Source organism: Schistocerca gregaria, chromosome X (assembly GCF_023897955.1).
Source record: "Schistocerca gregaria isolate iqSchGreg1 chromosome X, iqSchGreg1.2, whole genome shotgun sequence".
In the NCBI taxonomy this organism is placed as follows: domain Eukaryota; kingdom Metazoa; phylum Arthropoda; class Insecta; order Orthoptera; family Acrididae; genus Schistocerca; species Schistocerca gregaria.
The window spans coordinates 668,402,085-668,421,620 of record NC_064931.1 but is presented as its reverse complement, the minus strand read 5'-3'; the positions used below and the strand labels follow the sequence as shown (position 1 = coordinate 668,421,620).

At 37.4% G+C, this 19,536-nt stretch overlaps 1 protein-coding gene across 1 annotated transcript in view; it reads left to right on the top strand.

The window, feature by feature from the left end:
• The window catches only part of LOC126298263 (serine-rich adhesin for platelets-like), a 156,057-nt gene extending 138,739 nt beyond the window's left edge, over window positions 1-17,318 (top strand). The window contains exons 5-6 of the mRNA XM_049989565.1: window positions 2,004-2,180; window positions 15,610-17,318. Coding sequence (XP_049845522.1) covers window positions 2,004-2,180; window positions 15,610-15,764 — 332 coding nt within the window. The 3' untranslated portion in view covers window positions 15,765-17,318. The remainder of the gene's footprint in view (window positions 1-2,003; window positions 2,181-15,609) is intronic.
• Window positions 17,319-19,536: the final 2,218 nt, after the last annotated feature.

Here is a 19,536-nt window from a genome sequence, read left to right as displayed (position 1 = left end):
GTTCTTTTTTCCATTTCCAGGAGTGTATATGCAGTATTTTGCAAGTAGTGCATGACCCCATAGCACCCTTCCCAGCACTTCCACTTTCCCTGTTAATCACTACTTTGTCCTTAACCTTTATCCTTATCCATATGCTGTTCTTCAAAAAACCCTCAACCCAAGCCACAATTCAAGTCTCAGTTACTGCATAAAGAGCCCTTGATGTAACTTTATCAAATGCTTTTGTCAGATTTACAGTGATCCAGTGTACTGAAACTACAGTCTATAGTCTAAGAAAATTGATGAACTGAAATTTGAGTCAGTGTTTTTTCCTAAAGTCATGCTGGGCCTCCTTAAGACAATACGACACATTGCTTATTGTATGGATTTAGATGTCTAACAGTCTCTCCATAACTTCATTTATTATAAATTTTAAGTTGAGAGGCCTATAATTTCCAAAATTATGTGGATCAAATAACTTCCTGGCAGATTAAAACTGTGTGTTGGACCAAGAATCTAACTTGGAACCTGTACCTTTTGCAGGAAAGTGCTCTATCGACTGAGCTATCCAAGCAGAACTTGCGAACCATCCTCACAGCTTGAATTCTGCTAGTACCTCATCTCCTACCTTCCAAACTTCACAGAAGCTCTTCTGCAAACCTTGCAGAACTATTATTCCTAGTAGAAAGGATGTTGTGGAGACAAGGCTTAGTCACAGTCTGGGGAATGTTTCCAGAATGAAATTTTCACTCTGCAGCAGAGTGGGCAATAATATGAAACTTCTTGGCAGATTAAAACAGTTTTAATCTGCCAGGAAGTTTCATATCAGCACTCACTCCTTTGTGGAGTGAAAATTTCATTATGTAGATCATTCATTTTGTGGAAGGGAGTCACAGAGGGTACATGCAAGTCACCTGGCATTTCCTTTGCAGTCAAATTTACTCTAAAAGGGGTGTCAATGTTGTTTGACTGGATCTACTAATTAGACATGATGTATTACTCAATTTATGCTTTTATCATAACAGTATGGGTCTTTGGGAATGGGGCTGGATGTGGAGAGAGGATTGGTGCAGGACATTGATTTAAAGTGCTTATTTTTTGACCACATCTCAATTGTACACTACTTCTTCACTTTCCTGTGAATTATCTTTCATTTAATATAAAGCAAACAATTTACCTTTCTTGCAAATAATGCAGTCGGTGCTACAAATCCTAATGATGATGTAATTGAAGATAATGTTTAAAAATGATTAGTTTGTGTAGCTCATAACTATCACTTTGTACGTGAATCTTTAAGAAGTTACATACTTCAACTGCTACTTACCAGCTCATGCAATTTCTTATGAAATTCATTACTTCTCATTTTATGCCACTGTGGTTCAGAAAAGGGCAATAATACTGTATCAAAGAACATAGCCTTCATAGCCAGTGAAAGAAAAATGCCTAACAAGCAGGAACATAGCTTCAAAACAAACTGAATACTTCTCTTCCTAACACCTCTTGTTGTTACAGAGATGAACTTAATATACAAAAATGTAGCATGTCCTGTGAGAAAGTATCGCACATGTATTTATGTTACTAATTGAAAGTCATTTTCTTAATTTAGTTTTATCTGCTGTGTATATATGCTGAACTCTGTGGCTCTCAATGCAGTTTTAATCATTACTGCTGGCCAGGGTGACCGAGTGGTTCTAGGCGCTACAGTCTGGAACCGCGTGACCGCTACGGTCGCTGGTTTGAATCCTGCCTTGGGCATGGATGTGTGTGATGTCCTTAGGTTAGTTAGGTTTAAGTAGTTCTAAGTTCTAGGGGACTGATGACCTAAGAAGTTAAGTCCCTTAGTGCTCAGAGCCATTTGAACCATTTTTGAATCACTACTACTAGCTGAACAAATAAAGTTTTAATAATTGTACCTAAAGCAGTTTTCAAAGTTGTATTTTGTGAACACTTTGTCATACAAAACCTGTTAATGTGCCTGAAATGGATTGTATTATATATGTAACATAATGTCTACTTATTTTCAGATACGCCATTCACTTCAGCTGTTACTGATGCAGAACTGTTTCAAGTGGAATTTGGCAAAGGAATGCAGTGCCAGCAGACCACTACAATCAAGGGGACTAATGATGCCATCATTCATATGGAGAATGTGAAATATTATGCCTACAACAATCAGGCTGGGGCTGATTCAGAAATTACCTGTAAGTAGTTTTACCACTTCTAAATTGTGAAATGATATTTGCAGTGCAGTAAAAACAATTGTAGAAACTGATAGTTCTGTGAAAGACTTACCTGTATGACAACTCAGGAATAGAAAATAGGAGGCACTTGTATGTAGTGTTCCACATAGGTCTTCTTCAGGGATATTGTGTGAGGCATTCTGTTACTTCTTCACTGTGACAAATTTTCATATACGGAGAATATTGAATGTGATGGGACAGACAGAGGAAAATAAGAGAAAACTGTAAGCAGATTCATTTTAGGAGAATCTGAAGCATTAATCATAAAGAAACTTGAGCAATATATTTTTGGAATGTCTTTTCAGTGCAAACAGAGACAGGAATTGAAAACTGAAATGCGAAGCACATTATTATTAAACAATTATTGGTTGTCCCTAATGAAGTCAATTGATGTATCACTATTTATTGATATATCATTAGATTTCATTAGATGATTACTCCTATTATATGGTTTGTACACACACAGTTTCAGTTAAGTTCCCAGCTTTTCTTATAGCTCAGCTCATGCAAATTAACAATTTACATCACACAGTAAGGGGTAACCTGCCAGAATGTACTATAAAAATTCTATTTTTGTGATATAGTTCATATATGCAATTTATCCCCTTAAAATAAATCAATAAGACACTTTAAATCATAGTTGGAATTCATGTGATGTTGTGAAAGTTCTAGTTTATGTCCAATGCTGCATATTTTATGTATTTGGGCTTTGGTGGTAAGTCATAAATTGTCTTTTGAGTCCCTGCCATAGTCATAACTATCTACACTGGCTAACAAAAAATTGAAGCACCAAGAGGGGGAGGAGGAAACAAAACGAAATCTTGTGGTTTGAGAGAGTTTGTGATGTTATTTCAGTGATTACAGACTTGAGTCAAATTTATAAAGAACTTGGCAGTGTGAAGGCCACTTATCAGTATGAAGCTGCACTCCCTCTGGACTGGATACATATTCTGATTTGGTTATGAAGGGCCTCTAAAAACTGTTGTCACCTCTCCTGAGGCAGGCCGGCTCATAACTGTTGTAACAAATCCTTGATATCCTGGGCACTGGCACTGGGACAGAGTTGATGTCCAAACCGGTCCAACACTTGTTCTATTGGGGACAGATCTGGAGATATTGCTGGTCACAGAAGTACCTCAACATCATAGAGATATGTAACATGTGTGGAGAAGTATTTTCTTGTTACAAATGACACCAGGATACTGTTGCATGAGAGGTAACACATGAAGATGCAAGATGCTAATGACATACCATTACGCCATCAGATTTCCCTCAAGTCATACCCAACAGCTCCACTCACAATGATGTCAAAGCGACAGGCAGATTTCATATTCCTATATTTCTGGAAAGTGTTTGACATGATGCCCCACTGCGAACTGTTAATGAAGGTAAGAGCATGTGAACTAGGTTCCCAGATATTTGAGTGGCTCAGAGTACCATCAGGAGTTCCCCAGGGAAGTGTGATAGAACTACTCTTATTCTCTGTATACATGAATTCAATTCAATTCAATCTCAATTCAATCTCTTTATTCATCTGTTAATAGTATACATTGTATGGACGTAGTCAATTACAATATAATTTCTTATACTTAATTTGTTACAAAAACTCAGATAACAAATATAAATATTTCACATCAGTATATATAAATAATATTACTTTTCCATCTGGTGATCATGGTGAGCAGCAATCTGCATCTGTTTGCTGATGATGCTGTGGTATATGGGAAGATGTTGAAGTTGACTGACTGTAGGAGGATACAAGCTGACTTATACAAAATTTGTAGTCGGTATGATGCATGGGTGCTTGCTCCAAATGTAGAGAAATGTAAGTTAATGAAGATGAGTAGGGAAAATGATCCTACGATGTTCAAATACAGCATTAGTAGTGTGCTGCTTGAAAAAGTGACATCGATAAAATATCTGGACATAACATTGCAAACTGATGTGAAATGGAACGATGACGTCAGGTCAGTAATAGGGAAGGTGAATGGTCAACTTTAGTTTATTTGGAAAGTTTTAGGGAAGTGTGGTTCATCTGTAAAGGAGACTGCATATAGGATACTAGTGCAACCTATTCATCATTACTTCTCAAGGGTTTGGGATCCCCATCAGTGTGGATTAAAATAATACATTGAAGCAGTTCAGAAGCATGCTGACAGATTTATTTTTGGTAAATTCCATCATCATGTGAATGTTACAGATATGTTTCATGAACCCAAAGGGGAGTCCCTGGAGGGAAGACAACATTTATTTTGTGGAACATCATTGAGAAAATTTAGAGAATTGGCATTTTAAGCTGACAGCAAAATTATTCTACTGCTGCCAATGTACATTTTGTGTAAAGATGATGAAGATAAGATAACAGAGGCATGTAGACAATACATTTTCCGTCACACAATTTGCAAGTGGAACAGGAAAGAAAATGACCAGTAGTGGTGTAAGGTACTCTCCACCATGCACTGTATGGCAATTTGCAGAGTATGTATGTAGATGTAGAGCTACACCACTGTGCTCCTCTACAACACTGGAAGAATGAGATCTCTCTCCAAGTCATGACCATACTCACCAGTCATGGCCATCTGGAGCAGTGCAAAACCGCAATTCATCACTGAATGCAATGCAACACCATTCATCAGTAGACCATACCTCCCAGTCAAGGTATCTCTTCAAATGCAGTTGTTTGTGATGTGGTGTGGCAGCTTATGTATGGGGCATAATCTGGCTGCTACTAGTCTGTGACCAATGGTATGAGATGATACAGAATACTGCAGGGAGTTCATTACTCATTCTTGGATGGCAGGCACAAACGTGAAGGGGTTACAATGTTCACAGTACACAATATGGCGACTCTCCCTTGTAATGGTCAGAAATGGTCAACCAGGACCTTGATGATGTATATGGCTGGCTTCACCTTTCCATGCAGTCCAACATTGGGCCATTGTCACCTCTGAATGGTTCATAAACCTTGATACTGCACAATTTGACTAATCTTCCAAATGGAGATGTACAGTAACCCCCTTTCAAATTCTGTCAGTTGCTTATAATGCTGTCTCATACAAGTACACATCATCTTAAAGTCCTTAACAGAGATCACTTAACATCTGATTCTATTCACATTTCATCTATAGCCTACCAGGCTTGGTAAAAACACTAAAAACAAACATTACTAAGGCATTCTGTTGACGCTTTTACCTGTCACAGAGATGTGCAATTCTAATCATTTACATACCCACTGATCGTGTGTACATGTACAAAGTTTCATTGACATCTGTCCATGATTTCTGGATACGTATCTCTTTCTGCTAGGCAATGTATTTCGTGAAAGAAGTATGTTATGTACCTTGCTGTTGTGTGGTCGAACATTTGCAGTCATCTACATAACAACCATTTAGTTTGTTTTATTCTGAATACTACATCTCATGCTAAGGTAACAAATGGAAGCTCAGGGAAGATCATTCTGTGGAAGATAAGAGTGCACTAGTTGTCCACGTAAAATTCCCAAAACACCATGAGCCACTAATAACAAAATATTCAGAAAGAATCCTCAAACAACTTAAGAAATTTTGTCAGTGTTGTCATCCTAGGTAGTTGTAACACTTACAAGTCCATCTGTAATTTAAATTTATTTCAAAGAAATTGATTGCTTGGTATAACTCTGAGATACATATTCCTTACTGATTCCTGCGGTTGATTCATCACTATTTCCTAATAAGGAACACTGTAAAATTTCTAATCATTGCAGCGACTGTTTTTTTTAAAAGTAAATAATCTCAAACCATGTGTTAATTACATTGCATTATAAAGTTAAAGGAAATAATAATATTTCCAAATTAAAATACTTGCTTTTAATCAAGCTTACTGCAAATTATATTTTATTTCCATTAAATTCATTATAACCTCTGTAATTAACAAAGAATCAATATCTGTTTTGATATAGTTAATTAAATTATGGTTAATGTGTTTGACCATTCTTGTTACAGAAAATGAACAGTTTATTGAAACATTAAACTCTATTGATTCAAAACATCAGTATAACAAATCAATTTTTTCCCAAGTTTGTATCTTTTCACAGATACCAAGTCAAAATTTGAGCAATTTCATCTCACACTTAATTATACTTTAAAAATTTAATTTGTATTCCCTCTTCCAGTCTAAAATGTAATGTAACAACTGGAACAAGTTTTTCTTCACTTCCATTTTAGCTGCCCATTGTTACTGTTACATATTCGATGTTTGCCAAAGAACACAACACACTATGAAACATAAATGGTGAAATAACATCAACAATAACTGTCTCAGTTTTGATTCCAGCAGATGGAAAATTTTGGGTCAAATAACTTTTAAACCAGTTCAGTTATTCAGTTTGCTGTTTTGAAACTGTTCTCAGGTCTAGCAGTGTGGTATGAAAATGTAGCTTCTTTAGCAGCATGCTCCAGATCACTGTTATTCCCATATTTGACATAACAAAAACTCTCTAATGTCTTCATTAATAGCACTTCTGTGTTTGGTTGTTCTTTTGGCATTCTCTTCAATATTAACCTTCCTTTATGTGCAACAAAAATTCTCAAGTACATAGTGTCCAATAAACATCTTCATTGTTACTGTCATTATACAGTTTCAAAAATTTGTATTCCTATTCAGGTCAACATTAAACACATAGTTCCTTTTGCCCATTGCTAAACAATGAGACATAAAATGAGTAGACATAAACTTCACACATGGAAACAACATAAACATACTGCCCCTGCTGTGTTGTGAGTTGACTAAGTGATAAATGGTGGTGGAACTGGTCACCCCATCTCCTATCCACATCGGTGCTTGCTCCGAGGTCAGCTGAAAGAGGCATGACCTTAGTAGAATGTCTAAAAATGTTATATTGAATATATAGGCCTAAAATTTTAAAAAAAATCCTTGCCAATCATAAAATTCTCAAACCTCAGACACCTTTACGTTCCTGGACATTACCTAGGCCACCACTAAAAATGCAGGATTGTCTAGTCCCACATATATGTTAATCCTAGTTAATGACTTTAGTTTATCCACAAGACTGAAGTCATTTACAGAATGCAATGAATGAATGAGTGAATGTGATGCATGGTTTATATATATTCACTCCAAAATGTAGCCTAAGCTTCTAATAATATGTAACATTGTAGTGTACTGTTTATGAACATGCAGTACTGGTTAATTAAAGTTGTTTATATTTTCACACAATTAAGCTGCACACATCAAAAAAAAGTTTTGCATCACCTCGGTTCTGAGAGTTCCGGAACCTTACAGAAAATTGGAACAGAGATCAACATAAACATCATTTCTGTCCTTTTTATTGCTCATGAAAACCACACAACACATGTTGTATCACCATACAGTGAAACCTTCAGAGGTGGTGGTCCAGATTGCTGTACACAATGGTCCCTCTAATGCACAATAGCATGTCTTCTTGTATTGATCCATGCCTGTATTCATCGTGGCATACTATCCACAAGTTCAGCAAGGCACTGTTGGTCCAGACTGTACCATTCCTCAACAGCGATTCAGCATAGATCCCTCAGAGTGGTTGGTGGGTCATGTTATTCATAAACAGCCCTTTTCAGTCTATCCCAGGCATGTTCAATAGGGTTCATGTTTGGAGAGCATGCTGGCCACTCTAGTCGAGCAATGTCATTATCCTGATGGAAGACATTCACAAAATGTGCACAAAGGGAATGCAAATTGTCATCCATGAAGACGAATGCCTCACCAATATACTGCTGATATGGTTGCACTATCGGTTGGAGGACAGCATTCACGTACCATACAGCTGTTACGACACCTTCCATGACCATCAGTGGCACACATCCCCACATGATGCCACCCCAAAACAATAGGGAATCTCCACCTTGCTGCACCCACTGGAAAATGCATCTAAGGTGTTCAGCCTGACTGGGTTGCCTCCAAACATGTCTCCGATGATTGTCTGGTTGAAGGCATATCCGACACTCATCGGTGAAGAGAACATGATACCAATCCTGAGCGGTCCTTTCAGCATGTTGTTGGGCCCATCTCTACCATGTTGCATGGTGTCGTGGTTTGCAAAGTTGGACCTCGCCATGGATGTTTGGAGGGAAGTTGCACATCATGCAGTCTATTGCGCACAGTTTGAGTCATAACACAATGTCTTGTGGCTGCACGAAAAACATTATTGAACATGGTGGCATTGCTGTCAGGGTTCCTCAGAGCCATAATCCATAGTTAGCGGTCATCCACTGCAGTAATAGTCCTTGGGTGGCCTGAGTGAGGTATGTCATCGACAGTTCCTGTCTCTCTGTATCTCCTCCATGTCCAAACAACATCACTTTGGTTCACTCCAAGATGCCTGGACACTTCCCTTGTTGAGAGCCCTTCCTGGTACAAAGTAACAATTTGGATGTGATCAAACCGCGTTAACTCGCATTCGGGAGGACAACAGTTCAATCCCACATCTGGCCATCCTGATTTAGGTTTTCCATGATTTCCCTAGATCATTTCAGGCAAATGCCGGGATGGTTCCTTTCAAAGGGCATGGCCAATTTCCTTCCCCATCCTTCCCTAATCAGAGCTTGTGCTCCATCTCTAATGACCTCATTGTCGACGGGACTTTAAACACTAATCTCCTCCTCCTCCTCGTCAAACTGCATTATTGACCGTCTAGGCATGTTTGAACTACAGACAACACAAGCTGTGTACCTCATTCCTGGTGGAATGACTGGAACTGATTGGCTGTCAGACCCCCTCCGTCTAATAGGTGGTGCTCATGCATGGTTGCTTACATCTTAGGGTGGGTTTAGTGACATCCCTGAACAGTCAAGTAATAAAAACAGTATGGTTCTAGTTCCAGAATTGAACAATGAAATAAAAAATTAAACAGGCCAATCAAATGAACTGAACACTATTACACTTATGAACTCAAACAATAATGAAAATCACTACAACATAACAATAAAATTACACTATTAAAATATATATGCATTATATGCCACATCATATAGAACTAAGCTTGAAGAGCCACATTTTCAGGAAAAAAATTATATCACACTACAAACCCTGTACAGATGCACTTTCAGAATGATGCTAACACAAATCTAAACTCAAACTGTGGCTTCTCCTAATTTAAACATGTTAATGCTGAGACAAGCAGCCAGAAAATTTGAAATCTTGATGAAGAAACATGAAATAACAGAGTTTTATTATTCATCCACTTGACACTTGCTTGTCAGGGATGTTCTCTGAAATCAGCCAGCAATAGAGACATGCAAACATAATAAAAGTAATCAGTAAACAACATCTCTGAAGGTGAACAAATAGCAGAATTAACTAGGAAATTTTAGTTGCAAAAGAGTCCACAGCCATCACAAATTGCCTGACTAATAGTATTTCACCACAATGGCTGGCGTTGGCAATTATTATCAATGGCAGCAAGTATAATAGAATGGTATCATTTAAGCAAAATGAAAAGTGTTACGCAATCCAATGAACACTAGCAACCAAACATTATTTAAGCCAAGAGAATGTAAATAATAATACTCTTCTTAAGGGAAAAAATAAGAAATTGAAGAAAGGGGGCAGCAAGAATAATATTACGCAGCATTAAAAGAAACCCATCTGTAACACACAGCAGAATGACACTGTTAAGTTTCTTGTCCTGTGTGAAAATGTTGATCATGTAGAAAACTAACATCAGAGCCTACACTTAATATAACAATAAGAAGAATTACAATTATGTCTATTGTAAATTAAAAATTAACTAACAACAGTGCTTAGACTGAATACAACAATTTGAAATAATGACATTTATTTCTATTAAAAACCAAAAATAATGTTAAATAACAGTTTTATATCTGATTCATATGAACTGCAAACAAAAACTGAATTGCTATATTGATCAGAGGACTTTTTACAAAATTAACAGGTATACAGTAAAATTTACCTTTCTTTTGTATCAGTTTTCCTTAAGTTAGTCACTTCATGTTATCATAAATAGTCACTTGTAGCAAATGTAACACATGAGCAGATAAGGACTTAGATTAAAATCCATTAAAAGCCAAATTTACCTTAAAAGATGCTCGTAACATACAAATCTGACAGCAAAATAATTCAAAAGGAAATGCTAGGTACATTCGCTGCAGGCAAATATAGAAACCAAACAAGTCAGTTATTAAAATGTTCAACAAATGAAAGTCTTGAGCAGAAAACAGAGGCTAATAGAGAATATACATCTCAACACCAGCGAGGAGAAAGAGTAGAACAAACTTATTAAAAGTTAAAAAACGAAGAAATGAATAAAGAAGTAGATGACAAAGTATAGTGAACTGGAAATGTGCCGTAGCATTATTTATAGAACTTCATGCTCTATTAACATACACTGTCAAGACACCCTTGTTTTTGAGAGTTATGTTTCCAGTACATGGAAAGAGAAAAGATATAACACACAAAGCTGGCAGGAAGATCAGTGACTTAGGAAATTTGCTCAACTATATCAGATTCTTAGTCTTACAATGGTGGATGTCTTACAGATTTTGAAGGAGCTGATGAATATATGGCAAATAATGTACACCACGCTCTAGTAATTAATTTCTAGTCTCTTCGTATTTTGTAATATCAACAATTGTCTGATGATCAGCTTTATCACAAATAATAGTCTGAGCCCTCAATCAGGTAAACAAACTACATGCACTAACATGATATCACAAAGTTTTTGGGTGACAGAATAAGACAATAGTTTTCACCATTCAGTCACAAAATAGACATGTTGGTGGTTAAATACAGAATGTCTCATATAGTAACTATGTAGTTTGCCAGTTCACTTTATGTTTTTGACTTTATGATATCCAATCATAGTGTTATATCATGACATCTACACTCCTGGAAATTGAAATAAGAACACCGTGAATTCATTGTCCCAGGAAGGGGAAACTTTATTGACACATTCCTGGGGTCAGATACATCACATGATCACACTGACAGAACCACAGGCACATAGACACAGGCAACAGAGCATGCGCAATGTCGGCACTAGTACAGTGTATATCCACCTTTCGCAGCAATGCAGGCTGCTATTCTCCCATGGAGACTATCGTAGAGATGCTGGATGTAGTCCTGTGGAACGGCTTGCCATGCCATTTCCACCTGGCGCCTCAGTTGGACAAGCGTTCGTGCTGGACATGCAGACCGCGTGAGACGACGCTTCATCCAGTCCCAAACATGCTCAATGGGGGACAGATCCGGAGATCTTGCTGGCCAGGGTAGTTGACTTACACCTTCTAGAGCACGTTGGGTGGCACGGGATACATGCGGACGTGCATTGTCCTGTTGGAACAGCAAGTTCCCTTGCCGGTCTAGGAATGGTAGAACGATGGGTTCGATGACGGTTTGGATGTACGGTGCACTATTCAGTGTCCCCTCGATGATCACCAGAAGTGTACGGCCAGTGTAGGAGATCGCTCCCCACACCATGATGCCGGGTGTTGGCCCTGTGTGCCTCGGTCGTATGCAGTCCTGATTGTGGCGCTCACCTGCACGGCGCCAAACACGCATATGACCATCATTGGCACCAAGGCAGAAGCCACTCTCATCGCTGAAGACGACACGTCTCCATTCGTCCCTCCATTCATGCCTGTCGCGACACCACTGGAGGCGGGCTGCACGATGTTGGGGCGTGAGTGGAAGATGGCCTAACGGTGTGCGGGACCATAGCCCAGCTTCATGGAGACGGTTGCGAATGGTCTTCGCCGATACCCCAGGAGCAACAGTGTCCCTAATTTGCTGGGAAGTGGCGGTGCGGTCCCCTACGGCACTGCGTAGGATCCTACGGTCTTGGCGTGCATCCGTGTGTCGCTGTGGTCCGGTCCCAGGTCGACGGGCACGTGCACCTTCCGCCGACCACTGGCGACAACATCGATGTACTGTGGAGACCTCATGCCCCACGTGTTGAGCAATTCGGTGGTATGTCCACCCGGCCTCCCGCATGCCCACTATACGCCCTCGCTCAAAGTCCGTCAACTGCACATACGGTTCACGTCCACGCTGTCGCGGCATGCTACCAGTGTTAAAGACTTCAATGGAGCTCCGTATGCCACGGCAAACTGGCTGACACTGACGGCGGCGGTGCACAAATGCTGCGCAGCTAGCGCCATTCGACGGCCAACACCGCGGTTCCTGGTGTGTCCGCTGTGCCGTGCGTGTGATCATTGCTTGTATAGCCCTCTCACAGTGTCCGGAGCAAGTATGATGGGTCTGACACACCGGTGTCAATGTGTTCTTTTTTCCATTTCCAGAAGTGTACATTCCGGTAGCTAAAAAGGGATTGACTGTGGCACTGTGCATCACATTTATTTATTAATGGGTTATTATTAGAAATCATAAAATGAATTACAGTGCAATTGCTTTTTTAATATTAACATAAAAGATAGTAAAATTAGAGGAGATGATGATACAATGGGCAAAGAAGAAAATTTATTTAATTATATGCTGTGTAACTGGAAGAATAACAAAAATAATAGGTACTACTTTACGATGATGATTTCTATGAGGGCATGCTGAGAAGTAATGCCTCCAAATTTTTCAAATGTTATCAACATTCTACATCTTTACATATGTCTTACTCATATTTGCAGCTGTCCACCACTAGAGGGCTCAGAATCGTAGCATGTAAGGTGGTGGTATGTAACGTAACTGTGTTGGTGCATGAGAAACAGCTTGCTGTAATTGAGTTTCAAATTCGAAGAGTTCATCCAAACATAGAGCATCCTCTCCTTCAGCATGAGGAGCTGGCAACATGTACAGAGTCCAGTGCCTTGGGTTCACAGTCATCGATTATCCTCCATACAGTCCCAACCTGGCTCTAGCCAATTTTCTTCTGTTTCCAAATCTTAAAGAACACCTTGTAAGACTTCACTTTGACAGTGGTGAAGCAGTGCAAGCAGAGGTAGCATTGTGGCTCTGTCAACATTCTACAGTGACAGTATCAACAAACTGGTCTCTGTCTGGGAGAGAGCCATTCATTTCAAGGATGATTATGTTGAGAAATTTCATCGGCAGGATGATCTTACTGAGTAATAAATGTGTAGACGTGAAAAATGAAGATGTAGAATGTTACCAATGTTTGTTTTATTTAAAATGCCATAAGATTTTTCCCATAAAAAATTTGGGGGCCTTACTTTTCAGAGTGCCTTCATATTACTGTAGAGATTCCCAAAGCCTGCCAAAATGTTTCAAGAGAATATAATTTTCTAAATTGAATAATTAATAAACTAACAATTGACTTTAGTGACAGCAGGCACATTTGGAATCAGAAAAATCTGGGCTAAAAACTATGGTACCAAACTTTGTAAATAATCACTCCATAAGAATGGAACTTTATAGGTTACTGAAATTTTGAATACAAGTAAGTACTGTATATGTGCTTTCATTTTGTTAAAGGAGGTAAAATAAAGGATAAAAAACTATTTTAATGTCTGGAATGATAAGAACAATTGGTATAGATGCACCTTGCTCTGTTACATCATTTACCATTGGTTTATAAAGAAAGATATTGAAAAATAACTAACTGGATAATCAGGTGTAGATGAAAAATTACAAAAATACACAGTACAGTTAATACACATCAGATTGTCAAAAATCATTAATTAAACTAAAATTTTGTATGATTATTTTATATAGTTATTGTATATGTGCTCTCAACAAAGTGAGATCAAATAGAGGAAAAAATTACATTAATACCTGGAGTGGTATAAGAACAAGACTTGTTCTGTTACTATATCTGTGTGAGTAAGAGAATCTCCCTATCATTACTCGCACAAAACATGTAAGGAAGGAAACAATTTGTTCCAGACCCTTAAAGTCAAATTTGATAATTTTCCACTCGAATCTCAGAGCAAGAGATATCGAGCTTCCAAATTGAAATGCACATAGAAAATTGTCAAAGTAAAGAGGTGGTATACCTCTACACTATCTAAAATAAAATGGATTGTCCAAGTACTAAATGATAAGGTCAGAGTAGCTAAAGATATAGCCATTAATAACTGCAGTTATTTCCATACTTCATAAAAGTAGCACTCACAGTAATGGTTTACAAAAAAAGACAATCGGTGTCAAGCTACAGAGCCAGTACGCCATAAGGTGATGGAGTCTGTAATGAAAGATAAATTATTAAGTTACTTTGAAGGAAATAACCTTTTTTGGATACGCAGCACAGCTTTCAGAAGTACAGGTCAATGACAGCAGAAGTACTTGACTTAGTGACAAATATAAGTTAGCATTCTGAAGGCAATGAGTTTACAGCACAAATACTTCATGATCTTAGTAAGGCAGTCAACCATATACCACACAATGCCCTCCTTGGCAGGTTAAATTCATACGGTTTTGGATGAGCGGTTCTACAAACTCTTGAATCCTATCTGAATAACAGACAAAAGATTTTATCATGCAAGGAGCAGACTCATATGAAAAGAGGATACAATACGGTGTCCCACAGGAACAGTGATAGGACCACTGTTGTTCCCAATTTTTGTCAACAACATAGGCTCCAATGGGCAGATCTTGCAGTTAATGGGTGATACCATTTCGTTCCCAAAAGGAGAGAATGTCTTTCAGGCTGTTCAAAGAGCAGAACTCCTATTTAGTGAGGCAAATGGTTTATCATGATGGCATTAAAATTAATGAAGGCTAAATGCAGAGGATGATAGACAGCCTCAGTGGTACTGGAGCACTGGATGCCACAGCAGCTTTTAAACTTCTGAGCTTTTCATTGATACCATATAACATAGTAACAGCACACTAAACATGTATTTTCAAAACTTTCAAGGATCCCATACCTCTAGATGAGACAAACAGCACTGAGGAAATCTTCTCTGTTAATAGACCAGTGTCTACCAGAGCTGCAACTTAGTTCCTTGACTACAACAGCAACTATGCTGCTTAATTACGCTATGTTCTAGTATTGATTTGATAGTTGTGTTATTATTGTAATGTGTATTGTAATTTAGTTCCTACCTTTGTTATGTTTTATATTATCCATATTAGTATCATAGTTTAAATTGCCATATTGTATTCATTTTATTACAGTAATACTATTGTAATCTTGATGCTATTTGTCCCACCATGGCTAGTAAATTACATGGAATTGGTAATAAAATGGTATTGGTAATATACATAATTAACTTCTGGAAATCAGTGGCATAGGAAAACAAATAGTATCAGTTAAATGATCTCATTCAAGAGAAAATGTTATCTGATCTAATATTTCATTGCAGATTTTTTCAGCTACAAGTGTACATATTCCCTTAGCTACAAAATAAAATTTAGTTCAAAGAGCTATGTTGTTTTCATTAAATATACAATATTTACTAGTAATTTTTGTTTGGTTTTATTACAGATATCAACTGTGACCAACCACAATCAAGTTACCTGACTGCTGCTACTATAATAGCAATTGTCTTAGGTGCAGTACTTGCAGCTGTTGTACCTTTAATTATATTTTTCACTGTTGTACATAGAAAGAAATGTGGAATGTATTCACTGAACCCATGAAAGAAGGCATGTTTGACTGTGTAGTGAGTTCCTACTTAATGCTCATTTGTAAACTTATTCTTGCAACTTTGCAAATCATATGTCTAACTGTCACACAAAGTTATGTGGCAAATTTATTATTTACCTATCTAGAAGGAAATGTCAATTATCATGCATCATTGCTTCTGATTATGTATTGACATAAAGTAAGACCATACTCATCTTTTAATGATCTGTCTTTTGTAAAAAAGTTGGTTTAATATTTTAAAGTATCCACCACACTCATTCATAGTTCTCTATGATAGTATAAGCCATTATGATCATACCTTGCCTACAAGGCAAACAGTCAATTCATTCATTGTATAATACTTCTCACCAGTAATTTATTTTCAGTGACAATTTGTGTTATGTTTTGAATTAATGTAAGGTTTTCTGTCTGTAACCATATGTGATACCAACTGCAAAGTACACTATTATACATTCAGTCACTGTAATAACAAGCCTTGTCATTTATGAAAGTGTTTTGGAGATGCATACATTATGGTTCTTGATTTAGCAGTCAGCTCTTCATCATTTAACATTGTACTTATATAATGCTATTCAATGAAGAATTGCCATTTGTGAAAATTCTGTGGCAGTGTTACAGATTATATATGACATATTATCACTGGTATTGCATTTTTCAATATCTTTTGATACGCTATGCTTTTTGTTATAGAAAAGCCAATAGCATGATCTATATCAGTAGCAATTAGATTTCTTTGTATTCTGTATAAGTTAATTTGTAAAGCTATTACATACCTTCTTGTGTGTGCGAGCATGCATGTGTGTGTGTGTGTGTGTGTGTGTGTGTGTGTGTGTGTGTGTGTGTGTGTGTGTGTGCCCACATGTGCATGTCGTCTAGTACAGAAGATGATATTGTATTTAAACAGATTTTGTATGTCAGTATATATAAATAACAAATCAATTGTCACTATCTTTTATTTTAAAGAGAGGCCCTATGTATTTATATTATTTTTACACCCTTCAAAATGATACTACAAAGTAAGGACATGTATGAAAATATATTTAATTTTTATACATTCACAGATGCTTTTTGCGATATTGTTTAATCCAGCGAGTAGCCTAGTTACACTATGTTGCTACAGATGGAGTGTGACTGGTCTTTTTATCCTGAAAAATATTTATTTTCATTCCTTCTTCCCTAAAAAATAAGTAATCTAAATAGTTGTTGAGTTTTTTTTATAAATGTAACTTGCCAATAAGATGTTAATTGTGTATCTAATGCTGAGATACAAATAATACATTTCACATTTGGAGCAATATAATTAGTACTGGCCTCTGTAATTCAACAAAATCATATACTATGGAATACTAATAAACTACAAGGATATTATATTGTGTCATGAGAAAATGAATTTATTGTTTGTGTGTTATTCTCCCTTTTGGATGTTGCAGCTATCTGCCATGCTCTTCTGTTAACAGCCATGGAGTGGACTTACAGCACTGATACAATCACTTTCTTATTGATAACATATAGTAATGATGATGTAGTTGCCAAATTCACATATTAAAGTAACTAACCAATAACAAGAGTGTCACAAATTCGTGATTTTGACCTTTCTTTCTCATTTTAAATGAACATTTAGACAATTATGTAAATTAAAACTCAGAAGTTCTGAAGTATTTTGTAATATTTTATGTGGGCCCTAATACTTGGGCCATTATTGCCACATGAGAAAGTTAAAGTATGTCTTTGAGACACCAACTCAGTCAAAAATTATTGTTCACCTTGTCACTGGCATTAGAACAAACAGTATGGTTCATTGAGAATACTAACGAAGTCTGATGCATTAACCAAATTGAACACATGGCCTATCATCCATGTTACACATACCATACAGCTGCCAAAGACAATAGTCAGCTGGAATATTGTTGGTAAAATTCTTTGTATGTTTACCTTGGTCACATGAAACAGCTGTAACTGATAATGACATGGGATCTGTTAGTCCTCTGTGCGGCACTGGAGACAGGTATGTCAGGTTACTCATTTCCAATAGATTGTAACATGGTGGTTTTTGAGCTCGTAGCAGTTTCTCAGTGGCATAATCAGTGTACTCAACACAACCAATATATGACAAATTTGTGGTCTTGGACATCAACTGGACAACTGTTACATGATTATGAGTCTGTGGTACAAACATATAATAGTGTATAATGGTCTGAGAATACTACAACTTGCTACCATTAATGAGTCTATGGTACAAATACATAATAGTGTATAATGATTCAAGAATACTACACCTTGCTATTATTAGCCATACTGGCTATTTTCATTGTGTGCTGTGTTTTGCTTCCTATTGTAGTTACTTAAATACCATGCTTGAAAGGCATCCTGTCCCATCAGTTCTAAGGTCACCCATCAGTTTTGAAGTCACCTGCTTTCAGTTTTCTTAACTCCATAGGGAGTGGTCAGGTCTAAATCATCCAAGACACTAACTTCCCTTCCTTACAACCAGTTTAGTGACCCAATGGGGATACATTACTTCCCTTTTAGACTCCTAAGTCTACATAATAGTTATGGATACCACCCTGATGCATTTTTCAAGCTTTCTGTTCTTAATGCCTCCTATCCACCAAATGTTAAAAAGAAGATTATAATCATATTTGCTATTTGTAGTGATTGTTGATTCAAATGTTTTCCTTGCTTTATTCTCACTGCATATTATTTTCTTCAGCATATGACTGTTTTTGTTGACAAACCCTGAAGATCATTTACAGCATCTATTAGAACAGGACCAATTAAAAAAATTCAATCAACAATTACATTAAAATGCAAGATCACATTGTACAACTGCAGAAAAATGTCAGTCACACTGAAAACTGATTCTTGATTCTCACGAAAAATTAAATTTGTGTCCAATGAAATTACTCATTACCTTTTGGAAAATTTACTGCAGTTAATTTTAATACAGTGTGTGACAAAAGAGTGAAACACTAGAAGACATGGTGGAATGTCAATGCAGCTTCCTACAAGCATACACCATTGGCAGGTATGCAAGTGATTAGAGCTGTAATGCTCTGTGATAGGTAGAATAGACACCAAAGTACTTTAGTGTTGTTCATGGTTAGTTTTGTTACCAGGTAGGGTGTACACGGAACAAGAACAGGATCAGATGCTAAGTGATGACTGAGATGCAGTGAATGCATGTGAGACAGAATTATCAGTACCTGAGGGAATTGAAAGAGGCTACATTGAGGGTCTCCATTGGGCCAGCTGTTCAAATCATTAAATTTCTGGATTTGTGTGATTGTGATAGTGCCCTGATGTTGCACTTCATGGGATTATGAGTTGCCTGTCATCAGAGAACAAGAAATACACTCCCTCAAATATTCTGCATCATTGTATACCATTGGTCATAGACTAGTAGGCTGGACCCAGGAATTACCATCCCCTGTGTAGGCTGCTGTTACCATCAGAACAGAATTTCTGCACTTGGTGTGGTATCACGACCAGGAAGCTTGAACAGCTTATAATGACATCACACTGGCTTCAGTAATGAATTGCAGTTCTGCACTAACCAAGATTACCATTGTCAGTGAAAACAGCAGGGAGCTGGCAAGAGGTCCTATTTGTCCAATGTGTTGGTGAGCAACATCATGATATTGGGAGCCTTTAAATATGACTTCAGGTCACATCCCAATAGTGATTGAGAGAAGATAGGCAGCATCTTCCATATCGTCAGCAGCACATCAGAGCCAAGCATTTGTATCACTTGCAACAAGCTTATAA